Genomic DNA, 21,141 nt, shown 5'->3' with positions numbered 1-21,141 from the left:
CCAAGGGTCTGAGCCAGAGGTGGTGGAACTAAGTTCCACCAAGATCCCCCTGAAAAAAAGCCCTGCTAACCACATAATCCGTTTGGTAATTCTGACAAATAACATGTAGTAAATTGAACTAACTCCTCTTGTTGCTTTACACATTACATGCATTGACTTTTTGGTTTGAAATTAAAGTTTCATATGCAATTAAGCCTTGCAACAGGTACTTTAAGGACAACAATGATTCGATATTTTATCATCAGGGGCTTGTTAGCTTATCTTATAAAGCAGAGACTCCTACTTGAAATCAGGATGTACTATAGCATTTAATTATACCTATGTAGAAGAATGAATGAACAGCTGTGTGCCTGCCATCTCTGACTTTATCATTACCGCCTTCATTTTTAAAGACAATATTGTTTGGATGAGTCACAGCAGACAATGATGCTTGTCCTTTTGCTATGCACACACGCAGGCCTCCTGATGCTGGGAGAAGTTCCATTCTCTGCGTCCTGGGCTTTTCGGCAGCATGACTCAGCATTAGGATAGGGTACCAAGCTGGAGCTCACACAGATGTTTAATAAGACTGTTTAATCCCTACTCCTGTGTTTTAGAGTGCCTGCCTTTGCAAATAGACTAAATATAAAATTAGTTACAGGAACTTTTAAATTATTGTAAGTTTGCAAGATTCTTTATTTTTCTGCTAACAAAAGTTTGCCTGTTTTTGAACGCACAAGGGTGGCAGCAAAAGCAGAGGCAGTCATTGGTGCAGTGGTGAGTAAAGTGGGGACATGAAGGACAGAGTTGGTAAAGCAGGAGAAGGGAATGGGGGGGGGGGGGTCATGCACGGAGGTGAGAGTGAGTGTTGGTGTGCAGGCATAGGCATGCGCATGGGGTGTGCCAGGTGTGCCCAGGCACACTCTAATCACCCTGTGCAGCACAGATTTCCCCTACTGCCCTGGTTCCCCCTCCTTCCCCCCACAGCTCTTCCAGTTTCACTACTCTCCTCTCCCTCCAGCTGTTGCTGCGGGGATGTTTTAGGATGAGTGGGGGAAATGGCTGGTAAATATGTAACTTACCAGCCCCTTCCCGTTTATAGTGAGTGATCGGTACTATGTGTTTGATCTTTGGGGTGCACACCCTAATACAATAGGCTGTGCAGCCTATGTGTGCAGGTATGATGCAGTTAAAGAAGAATGGGTGTCAACTGTGGTATGAAGACTGTGGGGTAATGGGGGGGCATGAAGGCACAGTGGTGGGCAGTTTTCCGGCTTGTTGCTGAGATTAGGAATACAGGCACAAGTGGGTTTCAGGTGGACCTTGTGGTGACAAGAGCGGTGGTTGCAGGTGCAGTAGCAAGTGGTGCCTTTGTAGGGAACTGTCAGCTGTACTCTGGATGCAGTCCCCCTGGCCAGCTGCAGTGGTTGGTTGTGTACGCTGCTAGGTCTGGGATTACAGTGCCTGTGTATGTCACAGCAGACACTGGAGGCTACAGAGGTGGTGTGAACTGATGGGGACAGAAATTAGAAGGTCATGTCCCATTGCAACATGTCTAATTGGATCCCACTGGCCTACTTTTAAATGTCAATGCTGCTGTGCCTGACTTGTAATGACATAGTGCTAGTACCTTTCTGCCTGTGCATGCGTTACAGATTGACATAATTTTGGCTTATCCTAAAAACTACACTACCCCTATTGTGGTCCTGGATTTATAGTGACAGTGCAGCTTATCTCCTTGACTCCTCAGCACAAGAAGTCTCCCATCACTTATATGTCCCATGTCAGGTTTTTCAAGCTTGTAATACATCAGACTACACCACTCTGACCTCATGTAACCCTTTTTAAGGGATGGGTGCTTGGCAAAGCCGTGATACCGCACAAGTCAATGGTAGAGAAAAGCAAGCACTCCAACAATGCACAAGAAATTAGAAACCTTGGTGCAGGACTTTTGTTAATAGTAGAAACTATTAACAAAAGTCCCACACCAAGGTTTCTCATTTCTGGAACATTGTTGGAGTGTTTGCTTTTCTCTACCGGTAGACTTGGAACTATGTTGGAGTACTGGCTTTTCTCTAAGTTCAGGTTTTCAGCTGCCTATGTCCCAGCTAGGTAGATGCACTATTTATCCTTGTGACCATTGACACTGAGATAGAAAGTAAATAGTACAAACTACATTTTTTGCCACGAAAATAAGAATAGAGGGGATTTTTTCACATGGGAACATTGATTTTGATGACAGCTGTCTATGAGGGGCATTCCCCTCACTTAGGAAAGATTTCCTCTTGCTTCATGTTGTATCTTCAAGGTAGAAAGTCATCCAAAATCTCCTTAATGGGACACAGACAGCAAAAACACAAGAAAAAAAGAATTGCCAGAGGTTTTAATTGCATTTAAATTTTGGCTTTTGATAAACTTTATTAAAGAGGTCTTATTCTTAATCTTAGTAGCTGTATAAATACACCTCTAAAATATGTCTTCAAAATCTTTCTTCTTTTCTGGGTTTTTGCTTTCTTACTTGCTCCTAAATTTACTGGCTCTGTGTTAATATGTTATTTAATGCCCCATACACACAATCGGAAATTCCGACGGCAAAAGTCCAATGTGAGATTCCGACCGTGTGTGTGCTCCATCGGACTTTTGCTGTCGGAATTTCCACCAACAAAAGTTTGAGAGCTGATTCTCAAATTTTCCGACGGAAAATCGCATCATCTGTGGCAATTCCGACGGAAAAAATTCCAGCGCATGCTCAGAAACAATTCGACACATGCTTGGAAGTATTGAACTTAATTTTCTCGGCTTGCCGTAGTGTTGTACATCACCGTGTTCTTGATAGTCGAAAGTTCCGAGAAACTTTAATGTGACCGCGTGTATGCAAGCCAAGCTTGAGCGGAATGTTTTTCTCAGACGGAAAATCTGATCGTGTGTACGCGGCATTAGGGACCAATTTATAATGCCACATGTAGGAAACATTTTTTTTGTACAGTTTTTGGTTTGTGTAGCCATTCATTTTAGGGAGGATAAAAAAAGTGCCTCTCTAATCAGTTAAGTTTAGTAACATGGATAGTCAATATAGATGTGTTCAGAGGGCATGGAAAAGTGTCACTAGTGATGGAGGAAATGAAGACATGTTTTTAAAGTGACTTCACTCTTTGTCACCTCTTGGATCTTTTTTTAGTAGATTACCTGTAATGTGCTGTAGAGTTCTTTCAACACACCTGCCTGGCAGCTTCCTTGCAGCTGCTCATGTTTCTCCATTCCAACACTTTACTATCTGCTCCATTAGAGATGTTACTGCGGGATGTGAGTGCAGTGCTGAAGTCCTTTGACAGTGATGATAGGTCCCCTTCCATCACCTACTTGTTTATGCCACTCACTCTCCACATTGCCTGATGACTTCATTTAATATTTGCTGTAGTAACAGTGTGATCTTTGTATTCTCAGCATTGCATTTTATTTTATGCACTTTTAAATTAAAAAAAATATTTGAAATCAGGAATAGAAAGAAAAAAAAAAACAGAAATGTATTGGATATTTTAAATAATAAATTAGTTATTTTATACATTCTTCCTCACTAAGAGAATTTAAACAACTTTTTGGCTGATTTACTAAAGGAGTTGAAAAGCAAAAAATGTGTAAATTGTCACTTTCATTATCCAGTCATATTAAAATCTGCACATGATTGGGTATACAAAGTGAACAGGTGTTCGCTTTTCCCATAACTGGATAATTGATGAGAATATTCACACAATTGTTTGAGTGAAGATTGACAACTAGTTTAGTATATCGGCATCACTGGATCAAGGGCCATCCTGGAATTAGGAAATGTGTCTCTACTTCTGGAAATTCTAGCTGCTTGGCTATCAGGCTTTTAAGCCTTGTTTACTGATGGGGTGTGTTTTTACTGCCCCCCCTGAGGCCTCGTACACAAGACCGCGTTTCTCGGCAAAAACCAGCAAGAAACTTGCTGGGAGATATTTTTTTGCCGAGGAAACCGGTCGTGTGTACATTTTCGTCGAGGAAACTGTCGAGAAACTCGACGAGCCAAAAAGAGAGCAAGTTCTCTATTTCCTCAACGGGAATGGAGAAACTTGCCTTGTCAAGTTCCTCAACAGCCTAACAAGGAACTCGACGAGGAAAACGATGTGTTTTGCCCGTCGAGTTCCTCGGTCGTGTGTACGAGGCCTTAAGCTGGAAAGGCAGCGAACAGGGTGTGCATATTTCACAGCCTCAATGATTAAGCTTGTGGTGCAGCAAAATGTATTCCTACTGTTGCACCTGGCGGGCAATACCGTCCTGCTGAACTGATCCATTCAACGGAATGTAGTGGTGACTGGTGTGGGTTTTTAGAAGTTAAAACAGGCCTCCTCACCAGTTGCCAAAATACTTCTGAAGAGCTATCCACCACGGATCACTCTCCAGAGGGCAATACAATTGTAAACTAGCCCTAACACTGTGAGGCACCGATCTGGAACAAACAAGTAGACTTTTCTCTGACTTTCCTGATTTGCATAGTTCTTGCACATCACAGCCAGGTCATTCAAATTTTCAAAAGGAAGTCACCTTTTGCCTGTTGCATTCAGCCAGTGAAGTCAGTAAGGAACTTACTTTTGCCCTGGTTCACATTGGTACGATTTGAGATGCGATTTAACATCTCAAACCGGCGACATTTGCCGGCAATGGCACCGTCCTAATCGGTGCGACGCCGCATCTGTGGCTCTGCACTGATTTCAAAAGTAGTTCCTGTACTACTTTTTGCGAATTCGGGCCGCGATTTATATTGACATCTGTGCAGAAACCTGCACAGATGTCTCTGAAATCGCGTCTGAAATCGGGACTTACAAGCGGGAGTGAAATTGTGAGAGTTCAGCTGAACTCGCACGGCTTCATTCCCGCAGCCCAGTGTGAACCTGGGCTATATCTTGATCCTAGGTGTGTATGTATACTGTCTAATATAATGAAAAGGCCACAGTAAGGCCTCATTCACAAGTGTGGCCCCACAATCTGTGGTGGATCACTTTTCAGAAGTGGTTTGGAGGCATTCAAAAGACAATACAGTTGTCTCCTGAATGCCTCTTTTTATTTTTTTTCAATCCCAAGGGTTATTTGCATTGCAAAAATATGTTGCAGCGGCATGCCCAACGGTTGGCACACAGTTGACTTCAATGGGTAGGTTTGGCAAGCGGCATTACCTGCCAAACGTGATGTTACAAGTTAATTTTGCTGCACTTTGATGTTGCAGCACTGTGGATAGACTTAAGTGTCCAATGGGTGGATTGAGCCAGCAACACTGTAGTCCATATAACAATTTATTGGTGACTGGTTACAAAGGAGTGAAAATAAAACAAAAAATATGACACGTTTCGGCGAGAGCCTTAAGCCCTGTACAAACGGCTGGGATTCCCGGTGGAAAAACTGCAGGAAGAGCTTTGGCCGGGAATCCTGGCCGTGTGTACAGGGCTTATGCTCCCTCGGCACTGCCTCGCAGTGTTTTCCATTGGCAAGTGTAGTTAATCTGGCGGAAAAAAAAACGCCGGGAATCCCGGTGGGAAAATAGAGAGCAGGTTCTCCCGGCGAGGGAGCATACACACTCCCGGTTTTCACGGCAAAAAAAACTTCCAGCAGTTTTCTTGCCTGGAAAACTGGTCGTGTGTACGAGGCTTTAGTCGTAGCATGCTGAAATGCATCATATTTTTTAGTTTTATTGTCACTCCTCTGTAACCAGTCACAAATAAAAATGTTATATGGACTACAGTGTTTCTGGCTCAATCCATCCATTTGTCTTGTTTTGGTGCGTTTGGACACACTGGGCCCAATCACCATCTCGTTGTGTGCGCTGCCCCTCTCAGACTAGACTTAAGTGTCCACCAAGTTAGTTTGTAGGTGGGAGTAAAAAAAATATTTTTACCACCCCATTGCTGCCCATATGAACTCGGCCTAAGGGGGGTTAAAAGGTGGTGCGTCTGTTATTTAAATATCATTTATAGGGTGAGAATCCAGATGCCTTTATTCTGCGTTTATTCATGTCTGCATACAACTATTAAAAGAGAAGTTGCACCTACACTGAAATAAAGGATCACATTTACATGAACTTGTCCATTTGCTTTGTGCCTCATCTGCTATGACAACTTGACAGCAATACAGTGTGACTGTGCTAAAGATGACTTGCATGTTGTCACTTGTATTGAGGTTTTAATACAATGTTTCTGATCTCCTTGTAGCTCTGACACTTTGTAAATGATTAAACCAAGTGCTTTCATACCTCTGTCTTCTATGGTCTGAAATTAGATAGAGGTTTATTTTATGAAGTATTTCTTTCTGCTGCTCTTGCTATGTAATAATGAATGTAATATTTTTTTGTGTTTATCTTTGCTTACGCTGCCCTTGGCTGATAATGACTCAAAGCAGTCGGATGATGTACTTAAAAAGGTATGTCCAGTATTTGTTCTATGTTGTATGGAATCTTACAGTATGGGAGGTTTTATACAGGCAGAAGATCTTCTTATAGACTTATAGACCACTGTACAAGTATTATGCATTGCTGTGTCACATTGGTGCAGACAAAGGTTTTCTTACATCATCTTATTGTAAGTTTGTCAATATATTTTAGGGTTCTTTAGACTTTTGAACAGAGGGGCAGCTGTATTTATCCATTATGTATGTGCTTTATCTGAACTTCAGGCAAATACAAAAGACATAAATGAAAGCAGCATTAATCCCAAGAACAAAAATTATATATATATTGAAGTTTACCAATCCATAAATGTGGTGCATGTGTTTCCTGTTTTAGGCCTCGTACACACGGCCGAGGAACTCGACGTGCCAAACACATCGAGTTCCTCGGCGAGTTCAGCCCTGAAGCTGCCGAGGAGCTCGGCGGGCCGAGAGCTCCCATAGAACAACGAGAAAATAGAGAACATGTTCTCTATTTTCTCGACGAGTTCCTCGGCGGCTCCATCGGGCCGAAAGTGTACACACGACAGAGTTTCTCGGCAGAATCCGGCTCTGACCGAGTTTCTTGCCGAATTCTGCCGAGAAACTCTGTCGTGTGTACGAGGCCTTAGACTTTGTTTCCTTTATTTTCATGTGGTGGATAAGCCAATAACACACTTCCTGTGTTAGGGTGTCTCCACTGTTTGGACACAACATTGCCACCCAAGGGAGCAGATTGTGTAATGCTGCGTATGAACGGTCGGAATTTCCAATGGAAAAAGTCAGATGGGAGCTTTTTATCGGATATTCCGACCGTGTGTACGGACTTTTTTCATCAGAATTTCCGATGGACATAGATAGAGAGCCAACGTAAAAGTGCGTGAGCCGGTCGGCAAGTGGTTAAAGTGATTGTAAAGGCAGAATTTTTTTTTTAAACTTGATGCATTCTATTAAGATAAATCAAGTAAATATAATATACTTTCCTGTCAATTTACTAATGCTAGCAGCATAAGGATTCAAAGTCAATGTTGATTGAGAAATTGAACAGGAAAAGAGGAATTTAGGGCTTCTTCCCTGCCACACAGGGCTGAGCTGTGTACATCTTAGAACTAGATAGTCAGAAATAAACATTCTTTGGCAGGTAAAACAGCGCCATTATATATGTAATTCCTTTCTATTTGGCTGTAGGCACACAATGACTATACAGAGAAAAGCCACCTCTTTGCCACTGTTGCCTATAGTCACAGGCCTACTGTTTTTAATGATAAATTCAACCCTTTTAGGGTCCAAAACTGTGCTTTTACAGGCATTTGGCATTTTTCTTTTTTCTATTGCCTGTGAAAGAACCTCTATGTTAGCCTATGTGTTCGTCGACACGTTGGCATTAACAGGCATATTAGAAGGGGAGCGTTTACCAAAGCCATGTTCAGTAGAGGAGCTGAAGAGCAGAAAAACGGCTAGACGGGCCTAAAGAAGTCTAGACTAGGGGCCCTTGACCTCAAACCAGGGAAGCCCATGTTCTGGGATGGTGGATCGGCAAGCCCAGTTTACAATCAACTGGTGAGCATCAAATGGCATGGAGAAAGCACTGGCAGCAGAGTAAGTAGGCAGCTGTGGAGGGAGCAGGAGCCGCATGAGCCAATGCTTCCTCTAAAACACCAACTCCTGTCCCGGGCAAAGTGATACCAAGTGCACATTGCTTGGGATATTTCTAGCAACCTGGAAAGCAATGTCAGCAGAAGCTGGAAGAAGAGAATGATGTCAGTGTATTTGGTCGCTTTTACACTAATCTGCAGGTGCACCTGTGGCTTTCTTGCGGGAAACACAATGCATTAAGGTTTGATCGTTAATGCAGTTCAGCGGCCAGAATAAATTAATATTCTCGCCAATTGAATGTTTTAATGCACATATGTCAGACGTACCCAACGTGTGTGCAATATGCAGCTTTGGACGTGTTTTTTAGGCAGCTTTTTCCCGCCAGGAGTTCTGGTGGTCAGATGGCCTAAAACAGACACCATGTTTGCATGAGGCCTTACTTGTAAATTGTGTTTTTCTGTCACAGAACATGGGTTTGGCCCTGTGTTCATACAAAAGACAGATGTATAATAGGAAAACAGAGGTGCAATGGAAAATATATATTTTTTTAAATTCATTACACCTAATTAGATGTTTGAAGTAAACACAGCCTTGCTCAGTGCCAGGACAAGGTCATCCAGTGCCCAGGGGAAAGGTGCCACACTGCCCCCCCCCTTAGGGTTAGGGTCAGGGCACCCTCATCTCTGCAAAACCATTGCGTTCCGAGCAGCCAACCCTACTGCCCACCCCCTCATCCCTGCTTACTTTATTTCTCTTCACCTACCTTTACACTTTAATAAATTAGGCCATATGAATCAAGCAGCAGTCTGTTCCCTTGTCTCCTTAAACTTTTTCTATAGTACACTTCCTCCTATGTCATCTTCTTACAGATTCAGGCCTATGCATCTGGAATCCCACAGCTACTACCATTTTTCATACTGTGTATTTATTTATGGTGCTCTGTATTCAAAATCGGATTTAAACTTAATAGAATATGGAGTCTTGTGTTATGAGTCAACCTCGTTGTTTTATTTCAGCTAGACATTGCTTGAAAAAAAGAATAATTTCCAGCCATATTACTTCGGCATTAAACACAGTATTGCAATACGCGGAGGTTTCTGTCTGTTTCCCCGTATTTTTATATGTCACAACATAATTCCTTTTCAGACAGTCTGCCCTGCTGTTAGTTATCTCCGTGTTGCATCTGTTTTTTCCTCTTTATTAAATCTTACTGTGTAATACGTGATTTGTATGTTGATAAAAGGCATGACGGTGCAGTTATTACAACAGTGATATGAGGTTGGTGCTAAGCAGGCATTTATACTTTGGCACACAGGTTTCATTCACAAATCACAGTCTACTATCTGTTTAGCAGAAAGGCAGCCAAAGGCATAAAGATGTTTTGTACTGTAATGTTTGGCAAGTTCTCCTATGTGTTTTTTAATCATCCCTTAATGTTTTTTCTTGGATGTAATTGGCAGTAGTGTGCATAGAGGCTCCCTCTATACAATCATGTAACAGAGTATCTGAATGAAGCAACCCACTTGTTTATTCCCAGTGCATGCTTTTATTTATGATACCCCTAATTTTTTAATGGCTAGCAAAAGCATGTCTCTTACAGAAAATGTAAGGCAGGCCACACATGATTTATTTGATTTTATTAAACCAGGGGGTTTAAAAAAAATAAAAGCCGATTCCCCCATCCACACATTAGAGGTGAATGGGAGAATCCTCCCACTAAGCTATTGTAGGAAGGAAGGCTTGTAGGAAGGCTCACCGCTGTCAGAATACAATGGTCAGAGTTGCCGGCTATAGCCAGTGGAACTAATCAGTGGGTAGAACTGTATGTGCGGAAAAGAAAGCGGAGGATATGGCCGCAAACAGTGTGCAGAGAGGAGTGTGGAGAGTATGACAGCAAATTCAGGGAGTAGTGTGGAGGGTATAATGGCAGACAATATGTACAGACAAGTGTTGGAGGTTTGACAACAGGCAGCATGTGTGGAGAGGCGTGTGGAAGCTATAGCGGGGGCAGTATGTTATTAACAAAATATGATCTGCCAGATACTCTTGTGCATCTAACCCACTAAATGTAAAACATAACTTATTTTCTCAAAAAATATTAACATTTTATTTTTTATGATTAGGCAATATCCAGTGTTTGCAGGAAAAGAGTACATGGTGAATGGGAGGGGAAGTATGTGCGGAGAGGAGTGCGGAGCGTGTGATAGTGGGCAGTATGTGCAGAGGGGATGCACGGAGAGTATTATCGTGGGTTATATATGTTGAGAGGAGTATGGAGGGTATGACAGTATTATAGGCATGTAAGTGGGTTAGAATTAGCCAGTTAGGTGCTGTCCCTGAAGGGAGGGTAGGAGTTAATGCTTTCCTGGTTCTTTGGTCTTTTGGGTGGTTTGTAGCCTAGTACACACCACTTATTTTTGTTGGCTAACAATCCAATGTTAGTACAGTGATCTCCCCTGCTGACCTAATGTGTTCTGACAGGCAGATGTCCATTGACTGAGAACGCTGATTGGGAGCCAGCTGGCTGACCGTTTTTGGTCATGGGCCTTTGGCAGAAGCTGGCTGAACATGCCATACACACAGGCCAAATGTCGGCCGTTTCTTTTAAACCGTCCGATGCTGGCTGAAATTCGGCCCCTGTGTACTAGGCTTTACTCTAGGTCTGGCCCCCTGATCCTGTGTTATAGTGGTGGGACAATGGCCCAGAGTGGGGGGGGGGAAGAGCCTGTAATAGGCCCAAGAGTAAGTCCCTAGCAGAGAGCTTATATTCTTTAAATGTAACTGTGCTTACCCAGTCGGGTTAGGCCTATCACCGCCCTCACTCCCTCACTAGTGCACACTAGCAGTATAGCTCTGGTATTGTTAGATACAACCGTACTGCTGCCCACTATGGTATTTTTTGGATGGAACTGCTACTGTTTATGCCTACTGGTTAGCTATCCTTTATACTGAATTGTGTTATAATAATTGTTAACTTACTTGTATTTGCTTGGTTATCAACTCTGTGGATTCATAATACATTCAAATTTATTTTACTAACTGGTTCAGTTTCTACTTTTGGTATAGCGCTGTTGGTGGGGAATAGGAATACTTTGCCTGACTGTTTCACTGTGTTTATCTGCTTTTGCACTGGTGTGTCAGAGAGGCCCTTTGGAGGGTCGAGGCAAAGAACAGAGGACCCATCTACCCAGTGGCTCCTACGGGAGTAGCGGTACACTAACTTGTTAATAATAATAAATATTAACATTTAAAACTATTCTTTATATAACTAGGCCCTTTAGTTGCACTTATTTTTCACTTACGGTGTTGGCTGTGCTGTATTTTTTTATAATAAGGCCCATCACACTATAGACCAACTCAGATCTGCCATTTTTCAGGCGTATTCGAGCGTGCCACCCATTGACTTGTATGGGCAGGTGGATGTCAGCGGAGATGTGTCTTCTGACTCCCGCCTGCCATCAGATCCAACAAGATCCACTGAAGACGGATGGTGAATCGGATCAGATGGGATCAGATGAAAACAGACATGCGGTACGTTTTCATCCGATCTTCCCACAAAGATCAGTGGGGCTCTGACAGGTCTGTCCCTGCACAGTGAGCGGAGGCGGACCTGTCATCCGCCTTCTCAGTGGGGATCGATCGATCGATCTCCCTCTGAGCTGTCGGAGTCCACTGAGCAGATTCGCCCCGTGTTAAAGGGGCATAAAACTTTCCTCGTTGATGTTTTCATTTCATAATACGCATTTCTTCCTAATTATTTTACTTCCACCACCAAAAGTGCTCTAAAGAAAAAAACATTCAATACTACACCTTTAACATTTATTGACAATAAAAGTCTTATTTTACATTTAGTGGCAAGAATATTATGTACGTTGTGACTGGGTGCATCCAGGCTTTTTTGCGCCTTCCTGAATGTTGCGTTTTAGGGCAGACGATTCATTTCAATGGGCTTCCCTATGCACGTGAAATGCAAAAAAAGGTGCAGGCACAATTTAGAAAATTTTGGTGGGCATGAATATGTGCATTTTCTAGATGCATAGAGGTGCCATTAAGAATCAATGGTACCTGCGCACATCTGCAAAAGTCGACAAGTTTTTGTGTGGTGTGGGAAAGCACGTGTTCCCGCACTGCACATGATGTGAACTAGCCCTTAAGCCCTGTACACACGATCGGAAATATGATGGAATCTAATCTGATGGATTTTTTCGCCAGATATCCAATGAAGCTGACTTTCATCAGTCTTGCCTACACACCATCAGTCAAAAATCCAACCGTGTCCAACGCGGTGATGTAAAACACTACGACGTGCTGAGAAAAATGAAGTTCAATGCTTCCAAGCATGCGTCGACTTGATTCTGAGCATGCATGGATTTTTGACCGATGGACTTCCACACAGATGATCGTTTTTTCTATCGTTTTTTTATCCATAGGAAAATTTTAAAACATGTTCTATTTTTTTTCACCGATGGAAAACAAACCCACATACGATCGGTCTGTCCGATGAAAACGGTCCGTTTTCATCAGACAAACTGATCGTGTGTACAGAGCTTTAAAGAACAAGGCGGATATAATGTAAAAGGATATGGGGTTAATTTACTAAAGACAAATAGACTGTGCACTTTGCAATGTGAACTTGCACTCTGCAAGAGCAGTTACTCCAGAGCTTAAAGTGATACTAAAGGTTTGATAAAAAAAAAATAACAAACATGTCATACTTACCTCCACTGTGCAGTTCATTTTGCACAGAGTGGCCCCCGAACATCCTCTTCTGGGGTGCCCTGGCGGCTCTCTTGGCTCCTCCCTGCATCAGATAACCCCCTCTGGAAAGCGCTCTCCCGAGGGGGTTACCTTGCGGGCGCACTCCCGAGTACAGCATTTGGCGGCTATTGCCGCCAATACAGGACTCGGCCTCGCCCCCAGGCGCCCGCATCATTGGATTTCATTGACAACAGCGGGAGCCAATAGATGCGCTGCTATCAATCTATTCAATCAAGAGCCGAGAACCCCGGGCAGAGAAAGAGGAAGAGTGCGTCCTTGACGCGGGACTTTCCAGTGTTCAGGTGAGTAAAATGGGGGGCTGGGTGACCGGTGACTGGCAGAAGTTTTTTCACCTTAATGCATAGGCTGCATTAAGGTGGAAAAACAGGAGGGTTTAATAAATGAGCAGAAGCTCTGCTGACTTCCATCATCCAATCAAAATGCTGTTTCTTTATTTTTCTTGCACATTGATTGCAAAGTGCAGCTTTACCTCATTTACTAATCTCTGGAGCAACTGCACTTTGCAAAGTGCACAGTCTACCCCTTGTCTTACTAGTTAGATTGGTCTTAAAGTGGAGTTCCACCCAGGAAAAAAACATTTGCCCAAAAATCATTAAAAAAAATGTGAAAAACAAAAAAATTATACTCACCCGAAATACCTGTTGCTATGCGGAAGTTCGTAATCTGCCTCTTCCGTAGCCGCGGTCCGTCTTCTTCTTCATCTTCTCCTAGTGAATGGGGCGCGCTGCTTTCTGGGAACTGTGTGTGTTCTCAGAGAGCAGCCGCCCATTCACAAGTCGGCGCGGGACATGCATCAATCGTGGGATCGGCATCGGGGGGCCATCAGCACGGGCATATAGGACAGGTAAGTGTCCTTATTAAAAGTCAGCAGCTACACTGTTAGTAGCTGCTGACTTTTTAAAAAAAAAAATTGCGGGTGGAATCCCGCTTTAACAGCTGGTAAGCTGTATATCCCAATGTGGGTGATCGAGAACTCAGCAGTACACCCTGCAAAGATATTATCAGTTGGCTATTTTGCATCATGGGGGGGGGGGGGGTTCATTTTAAAGAAGTCACTTATGCGGTCAGATAGACATTTTACTAACAACTTCCTTTTTGGTTAGTCTTACCGCTACTTTGCTGTTACAGGAAACTACCACTCTTTCCACTGTTATGGAATCAGCCCTGATTTATCCTGACGTGTCCTGATTATCGCTAATTACTGGAGATGAAATATTTTGCTGTATGTGTACATCCTCCAGATATTGTAAAACTGAAGAAGACAAATTCTAATTCTTTAATCGGATTGGATTAATGACTGATCCATGGGGAAAATTTCAGACCATACAGTGCGCAAAGATGAGCCTTGAAAGGGATGGAACATTCCTTTTCTAATATTACAGGGCATAGTAATGTCATTGTAATCCCCACTTCCTCAGCTACCTTTAAATAAACTATAGTGTACAAATAGAAGAGACATGCCAGCAAACAGAAAAACACAACGTTGTTTTATCATAATGGTAGCCTGCTTTTTAGGTAGACATATCCAGAATTGCTTACTCTAAAAGGATTAAAATAGGACATACACGTGTACTGCCTGCCGCATTAATGTCTGCCGGACTAAAGTACGTGAAAAATGAATCAGCATACAATGGGCAACTTTGAGGCTTACATACTATGAACGTATGTACAAAGATTATAAGAAGGACTTCTTTCTACCCACTCTCTAATATTATGTTCATTTCTTGTAGAAATCAGATGACAGCATTTCTGAATGCAGCACTGTGGATCTGAGGAAGTCTCGGGAATTTATTGAACAGCAGCCTGACTCTTCTGAAGAGTCCATGGAACCAGAGGAATGCTTTACAGAAGGTATAGTGAATACACTTATTTTTTCCCTAAAATAACGATATTAACCGCTTCAATACTGGGCATCTTCACCCCCTTCCTGCCCAGACCAGTTTTTAGTTTTCAGCGCTGTCGCACTTTGACTGACAATTGCACGGTCATGCAACACTGTACCCAAATGAAATCTTTATGTTTTTTCCCCACAAATAGAGCTTTCGTTTGGTGGTATTTGATCACCTCTGCGGGTTTTTTTTTTGCGACAATTTTGAAGAAAAAAAAACAGTATTTTTTACTTTTTGATTTAATAAATATCACAATTTTAAAATAAAATAAAAAATGTCCTCAGGTTAGACCGATACGTATTCTTCTACATATGGTAAAAAAAAATCGCAATAAGCGTTTATTGGTTAGCGCAAAAGTTATAGCATCTACAAAATAAGGGATAGATTTATGGCATTTTTATTTATTTGAATTTTTTTACTAGTAATGGCGGCGATCTGCGATTTTTATTGTGACTGTGACATTGCGGCAGACAGATCGGACACCTTTGACACGTTTTTGGGACCATTCACATTTATACAGCGATTAGTGCTATAAAACTGCACTGATCGCTGTATAAATGTGACGGGCAGGGAAGGGGTTAACACTAGGGGGCAATTAAGAGGGTAAATATGTTCCCTAGTGAGTGATTCTAACTGTAGGGGGAGGGGACTCACAAGTGGAGGAGACCGATCAGTGTACCTCTGTACTGGGAACACACATCGGTCTCCTCACCTCTGACAGGACATGGATCTGTGTGTTTACACACACAGATCCATGGTCCTGCCATGATTGCGGGCAATTGCGGGAGCCCGGCGGACATCGCGGCCGCCGGGCATGCGCACCGGGTCCTGAGCCGCCCGGGAAGCCCAGGACGTCATATGGGAGGGATGGTTCCTGCTGACGTCATTTTACAATGACTCGGTAAGGAAGGGGTTAAACAAACTTATTTGTATGGATATTATGAATCGTAAGTAATTGTTGTGGTGGTCTATATAAGATTGATATTTTATATAGAGAGGAGCATCACAGAATTGGAAAAAATCAAAGATACCTAGTGTCCACAATGTATTTAATTTTCTTTTTTAAAACAAAGATTGAATATTTTGCAGCTCTTGTCATCAAATAGCTGCCATGAAGCTATGATTATGACATTTCATGTTACATAATCGTATCTTACAATCCGCTAGGTTATCTATTTTCATTTACATTTATTAGAGTTACTTTCCTGAATGATTACACCTTTTTCTACTATACTATTGTACATATTCTGTTTATGGAATATCTATTTCTATTATATTATTGTACATGCTCTGTTAATGGAATTTTGTTGATAATTATAAAATTCAATAAAATATTTGAAATGGGAATATTTTGCAGCTTACTGATACTTAGATGTGGTGGCTGCATTTGTTTTATTTTTTAAGCTTTTCTCCTTTATGTTCACCTGGTGATCCGGCCAGTAACACACTTCCTGTCTTAAAGTGATATTAAAGTCTTGTTTTTTTGTTTTAAAATAGCAAACATGTTATACTTACCTGCTCTGTTCAGGGGTTTTGCACAGATCAGCCCCGATCCTCCTCTTATTGGGTCCCTTGTTGGCGCTCCTGGCCCCTCCCCTCTGGACCTTAAACTGCGCAGGGGGCTCTTTACTGTCAGGGCAATACGCATGTGGAACTCTCTTCCACAATTGGTGGTGGCTGCGGGGAGTATGGATGTGCATCTTAACCACTTGCCGCCCGCCCTATTACAAAATGGCGGCAAAGTGGTTTCAATATCCTGACCTAACGTCATATGACATCTTCAGGATATTGAGCCGCTGCATGCCGATCGTTGTTGCAGGGTGTGAGTGATTGGCTTTTCCTCACTTGCGTCTGTCAGATGCGAGTAGAGGAGAGCCGATCAATTAAAAGTAAATTTGCACAGCCCTAATATATATATATATATATATATATATATATATATATATATATATATATAAGCAAATTTCAGTTAAAAGTGCTAAAAGTGGTCAAGCATCAGGGGGGAACCCAGGAACACTGGGAACGTGGGGGGGGGGGGGGGCAGGACTCTGTTGACCAGAGACCACCTTCCACAGAAAGAATACACATTCGGATTACTAATATTGGGGGAAACCTTTATATCAGAACCCCCCCTTACATTGTTGTATTCACTCCCCCCTTACATCAGTGACCCCCCCCCCCCCCTCAGACTGGCCTTGCGGCACTGTCACTGGCCTCCTCCCAGGTGCACCTTGCAGGGATCAGTCAGTCGGCTCCAGCTTGGTTTGGTGGCTCTGGTTTTATCCTATAGTCTTCTCTCCACAGTCCACACGTCTGACTTCTCCCATGACCCCCATCCCAGCAGCACTCCCTCACTTGACTCCTCTCCAGACATGATACAAGAGATGGTCAGAGAATGCAGACATGATACAAGAGATGGTCAGAGACTGCAGACATGATACAAGAGATGTTCAGAGACTGCAGACATGATACAAGAGATGTTTAGAGAATGCAGACATGGTACAGGAGATGGTCAGACACTGCAGACATGGTACAAGAGATGGTCAGAGACTGCAGATATGGTACAAGAGATGGTCAGAGACTGCAGACATGGTACAAGAGATGGTCAGAGACTGCAGACATGATAAAAGAGATGGTCAGAGACTGCAGACATGATACAAGAGATGGTCAGAGAATGCAGACATGGTACAGGCGATGGTCAGACACTGCAGACATGGTACAAGTGATGGTCAGAGAATGCAGACATGGTACAAGTGATGGTCAGAGAATGCAGACATGGTACAGGCGATGGTCAGAGAATGCAGACATGGTACAAGTGATGGTCAGAGAATGCAGACATGGTACAAGAGATGGTCAGAGACTGCAGACATTGGACAAGTGATGGTCAGAGACTGCGGACATGATACAAGAGATCAATGCAGCCTCACTGTGCCCATCAATGCAGCCTCACTGTGCCCATCAATGCAGCCTCACTGTGCCCATCAATGCAGCCGCACTGAGCATATGAATGCAGCCTTATTGTCCATGAATGCCGCCCAGCCTTACTGTCCATAAGAATGCAGCCCAGCCTTACTGTCCATGAGAATGCAGCCCAGCCTTACTGTACATGAAATCAGCCCAATGCAGCCCAGCCTTACTGTCCATGAATGAAGCCCAGCCTTACTGTCCATGAACGCAGCCCAGCCTTACTGTCCATGCATGCAGCCCAGCCTTACTGTCCATGCATGCAGCCTTACTGAGCCCATCAATACATACTTGCCTGGATCACATATACACCGTATATCTCCTGCGCTGTGTGTGAGAGCTGGGTCTGTGTTCAGCTGCCTGTAGGAAGTTCCAATCAGTGTTCCATGATCCATCTACTATCACACGAGCAGGTCTAGAGTGGCGGGAACTTCCTACAGGCAGCACAGCCGAACACAGACCCACCTCTCACACACAGTGTGGGAGATGCCTGATTCATGACACACAGAAGAGAGAGAGGGAGTCCTGCATTCAGCTGTAGCTCAAAGCAGCCCCAGGACAGGCAGCCTACCGGGAATTATCCCGCTATCCCGGTGGGCCAGTCCGGCCCTGGCTGGAGGTCCCTCCCATGTCACCTTTTTTTTCTTGGTGTCAGGAAAACTTGCAGAAGTTATTCATGCTGGTACCAGAGGGACGAAGCAGCACACAGAAATTACACTTAGTGCTCTTAATTGAGACGATTACACACTATAGAGAGTTAAGCTTTGTTCATATTTCATGTCTGAGGTTTACAACCACTTAAAATACTTTCTAAACCAGGAACAAGCATTCAGCCAGTGAAATCACGGGAACAGTCTTAACTTCTGATCTGCATATTGTTAGTGACACAAAGTCACAAAATAAAAAGTAATGAAGCCAAGACAGCCAGGCAGCTAGTATTTTTAGAAGGACAGGTCAGCTTTGCCAGCACACATACTTCTCTCAGCACAGATTTCTTTTAAGAAAGTAGATTTACTGAAGTTTTGAGTGCTTTGCTATATCCAGGTCAGAGTCAGATTTCAAGAAGGTGAGAGACAGCAAAGTTACAGGACTAATTATGTGACAAGAAAAAGAATTGCAATCCTACTTATCGATAGCAAAATGACAAGCAAAATGATGTGTAAAACAAGGGTATAGGACCATTAATGTACTGTCTGCACTGCCATCTACTGTTCAAAGACTAGAAAATGTTAAATGTTGACTTGATTTTGTACAATTTGTACAAAGTGGTATTTTTTTGTCCTGTGTATATGTCAGTAGCCTAGGTAACTGTTCTCAGTTGTTTCTGAAAAATGTCTTTGCATTGCAGCCTATGTTTATTTCGTCTGCCCATATACTGTGCATCCCAAAATTGTCATATCTCAAAAAAAAATCCTTAGTTCAAAGTACAGGAAAATCTGAATCAAACCATGCATGGTCATACACTGTTATTAAAATAAATAAATAAATAAATAAATAAATAAATACAAGGTATAAGAACTGTTTTTGCTGCCCTTGCGACCAATTTGTTCAACTTGTCCTGAATTACCTTGCACATTTATACCTGGTAGGCTGTTGGAGACAACACATACTTCTTAGCATAGAGCGAAGCAGATGTTCGAAGGTGTCAGACAGGTGAGCACACAAAAATGTAGTATGTGCCATCACTTTCAGGGCCGGTGCTACCACTAGGCAGCCTCCTAGGGCGCCCTGCTACCTAGGGCGCCCGGTGTTCCTACTCTCTTTTCTCTGCAGAAAGCAACTAAGTCTCAGAATCAACCTGCAATGGCCATTCTGTTTGCACATAGTGTCAAAAGCGCAGCGACGGCAGAGGACTTTGTCTGTGTCCTGACTCCCGAATGAATGGAAGCAAGCAAACATTCATTGATGGGCACTGGTAGGTTGCATTTGATGGGCACTGGTAGGCTGCATTTGATGGGAGCTGGTGAGGCTACATTTGATGGGCGCAGGTGAGGCTACATTTGATGGGTGCTGGTGAGGCTGCATTTGATGGGCACAGGTGAGGCTGCATTTGATGGGCGCTGGTGAGGCTGCATTTGATGTGCGCTGGTAGACTGCATTGATGGGCGCTGGTAGACTGCATTGATGGGCGCTGGTGAGGCTGCATTTGATGGGCGCTGGTGAGTCTACATTAAATGGGCGCTGGTGAGGCTGCATTTGTGGGCGCTGGTGGGGCTGCATTGATTGGTGCTGGTGAGGCTGTATTGATGGGCGGTGGTGAGGCTGCATTGATGGCTGCTTCATAAAAAAGGCGGGGAACACATGGGCAGGGAAAAGGGGGAGGGCTCAGGGGTGGAGCCAGTGAAGGGGGGGCAAAATTAGTTTTTGCCTCGGGCAGCGGTGTCAAAGTCAATTTTTATTGTGGGCCGCATTAGCATTATGATTGCCCTCAAAAGGGCCGGTTGTATCTGTAAGATTAGATGTCCAGCGCATCCCCTCCCCTTTACATTAGATGTCAAGAGCCACCCCACCATCAGAAGTTGAGTCCCCCACTCTCCCTTACATCACAGTGTACCCCCTTACATTATGCTGCTGGGAAGAAGCTGGATTCATTGCTTGAAAGCAGAAAGTAAGGGGTCTGGAGTAGGACCAGAGGAGGGCTGGAGTTTTCCTGCAGTTGCAGGACAGGTGCAAGGGCCACATGAAATGGCCTGGAGGGCCAGATTCGACACACGGGCCTTGTGTTTGACACCTGTGGCCTAGGGTGTCAAAAATACTTGCACCAGCCCTGATCGCTTTCATGTGTCGCTACGCATCTGAAATATCAACTGGTGCAACACCACAATGACCCTTTTCTGGTCTTCAAGACCCTTCACTTTTAATGTAATGATATACACTCAGTGGTGATTTTACTAGATGAACCTACTTGTTAACACAAAAGCCGAACCCCTCAATATATAAAGCATGCAGTGAGGATCATGGGGTTCATTGGTTTCTCACCTAAGCACTAAAATAGAGTGACTTTGATTGTCCAGTGGTTTGTTATTCCCATACTTGGTGGTTGCAACATCTCAAAACTGATAACCTTGCGATTTGCCACACTATATACAGTCTTTCGATTTTAGACAAATTGGTGCAAAAATCGAAATTAATTGGTGAGAACCAGCTCTGTGGGTGAAAACACCTTAGTAATGGGCGGAAGAGGGCTACAAATGTACCAGCTGACAGGGGGGTCTTCAACTGCTCATAAAACCACTCTACTACAGCAACAATACAGGGTGCCACTCAGACAACTAGTGTTGCACTAGTTGTCTGATATTTCAAATAACAATCTGAGGCTGCAGTGGGTATGGGATCACCAAAGTGGGTTGATTGAAAAACCAGAAAACATTCACTCGTTTAAGTGTTGGATTGAAAATAGATAAACGAGGAAACACTGGGTGGTAGACTCAGTGGGGATCACCATATTAGGAAGATGTCTTATGGATATTTACATCTCAGAACCATATTTAATTCCCGATGA

General features: G+C 43.3%; 1 protein-coding gene across 6 annotated transcripts in view; it reads left to right on the top strand.

Moving 5' to 3' along the window:
- Positions 1–21,141, top strand: part of LOC120940114 (sodium channel protein type 5 subunit alpha-like) — a 494,846-nt gene that overhangs the window by 349,036 nt on the left and 124,669 nt on the right. For 4 of the 6 annotated variants that reach the window (XM_040352763.1, XM_040352759.1, XM_040352757.1 and 1 more), the window contains 2 exons: positions 6,385–6,408; positions 14,517–14,637. In XM_040352763.1, coding sequence (XP_040208697.1) covers positions 6,385–6,408; positions 14,517–14,637 — 145 coding nt within the window. The remainder of the gene's footprint in view (positions 1–6,384; positions 6,409–14,516; positions 14,638–21,141) is intronic. The other 2 variants (XM_040352761.1, XM_040352760.1) reach the window with 1 other exon arrangement.

The sequence above is a fragment of the Rana temporaria genome, chromosome 5, assembly GCF_905171775.1.
Source record: "Rana temporaria chromosome 5, aRanTem1.1, whole genome shotgun sequence".
Classification (NCBI taxonomy): Eukaryota; Metazoa; Chordata; class Amphibia; order Anura; family Ranidae; genus Rana; species Rana temporaria.
The sequence above is the reverse complement of the archived record's forward strand: the minus strand, read 5'-3'. Positions and strand labels throughout refer to the sequence as shown.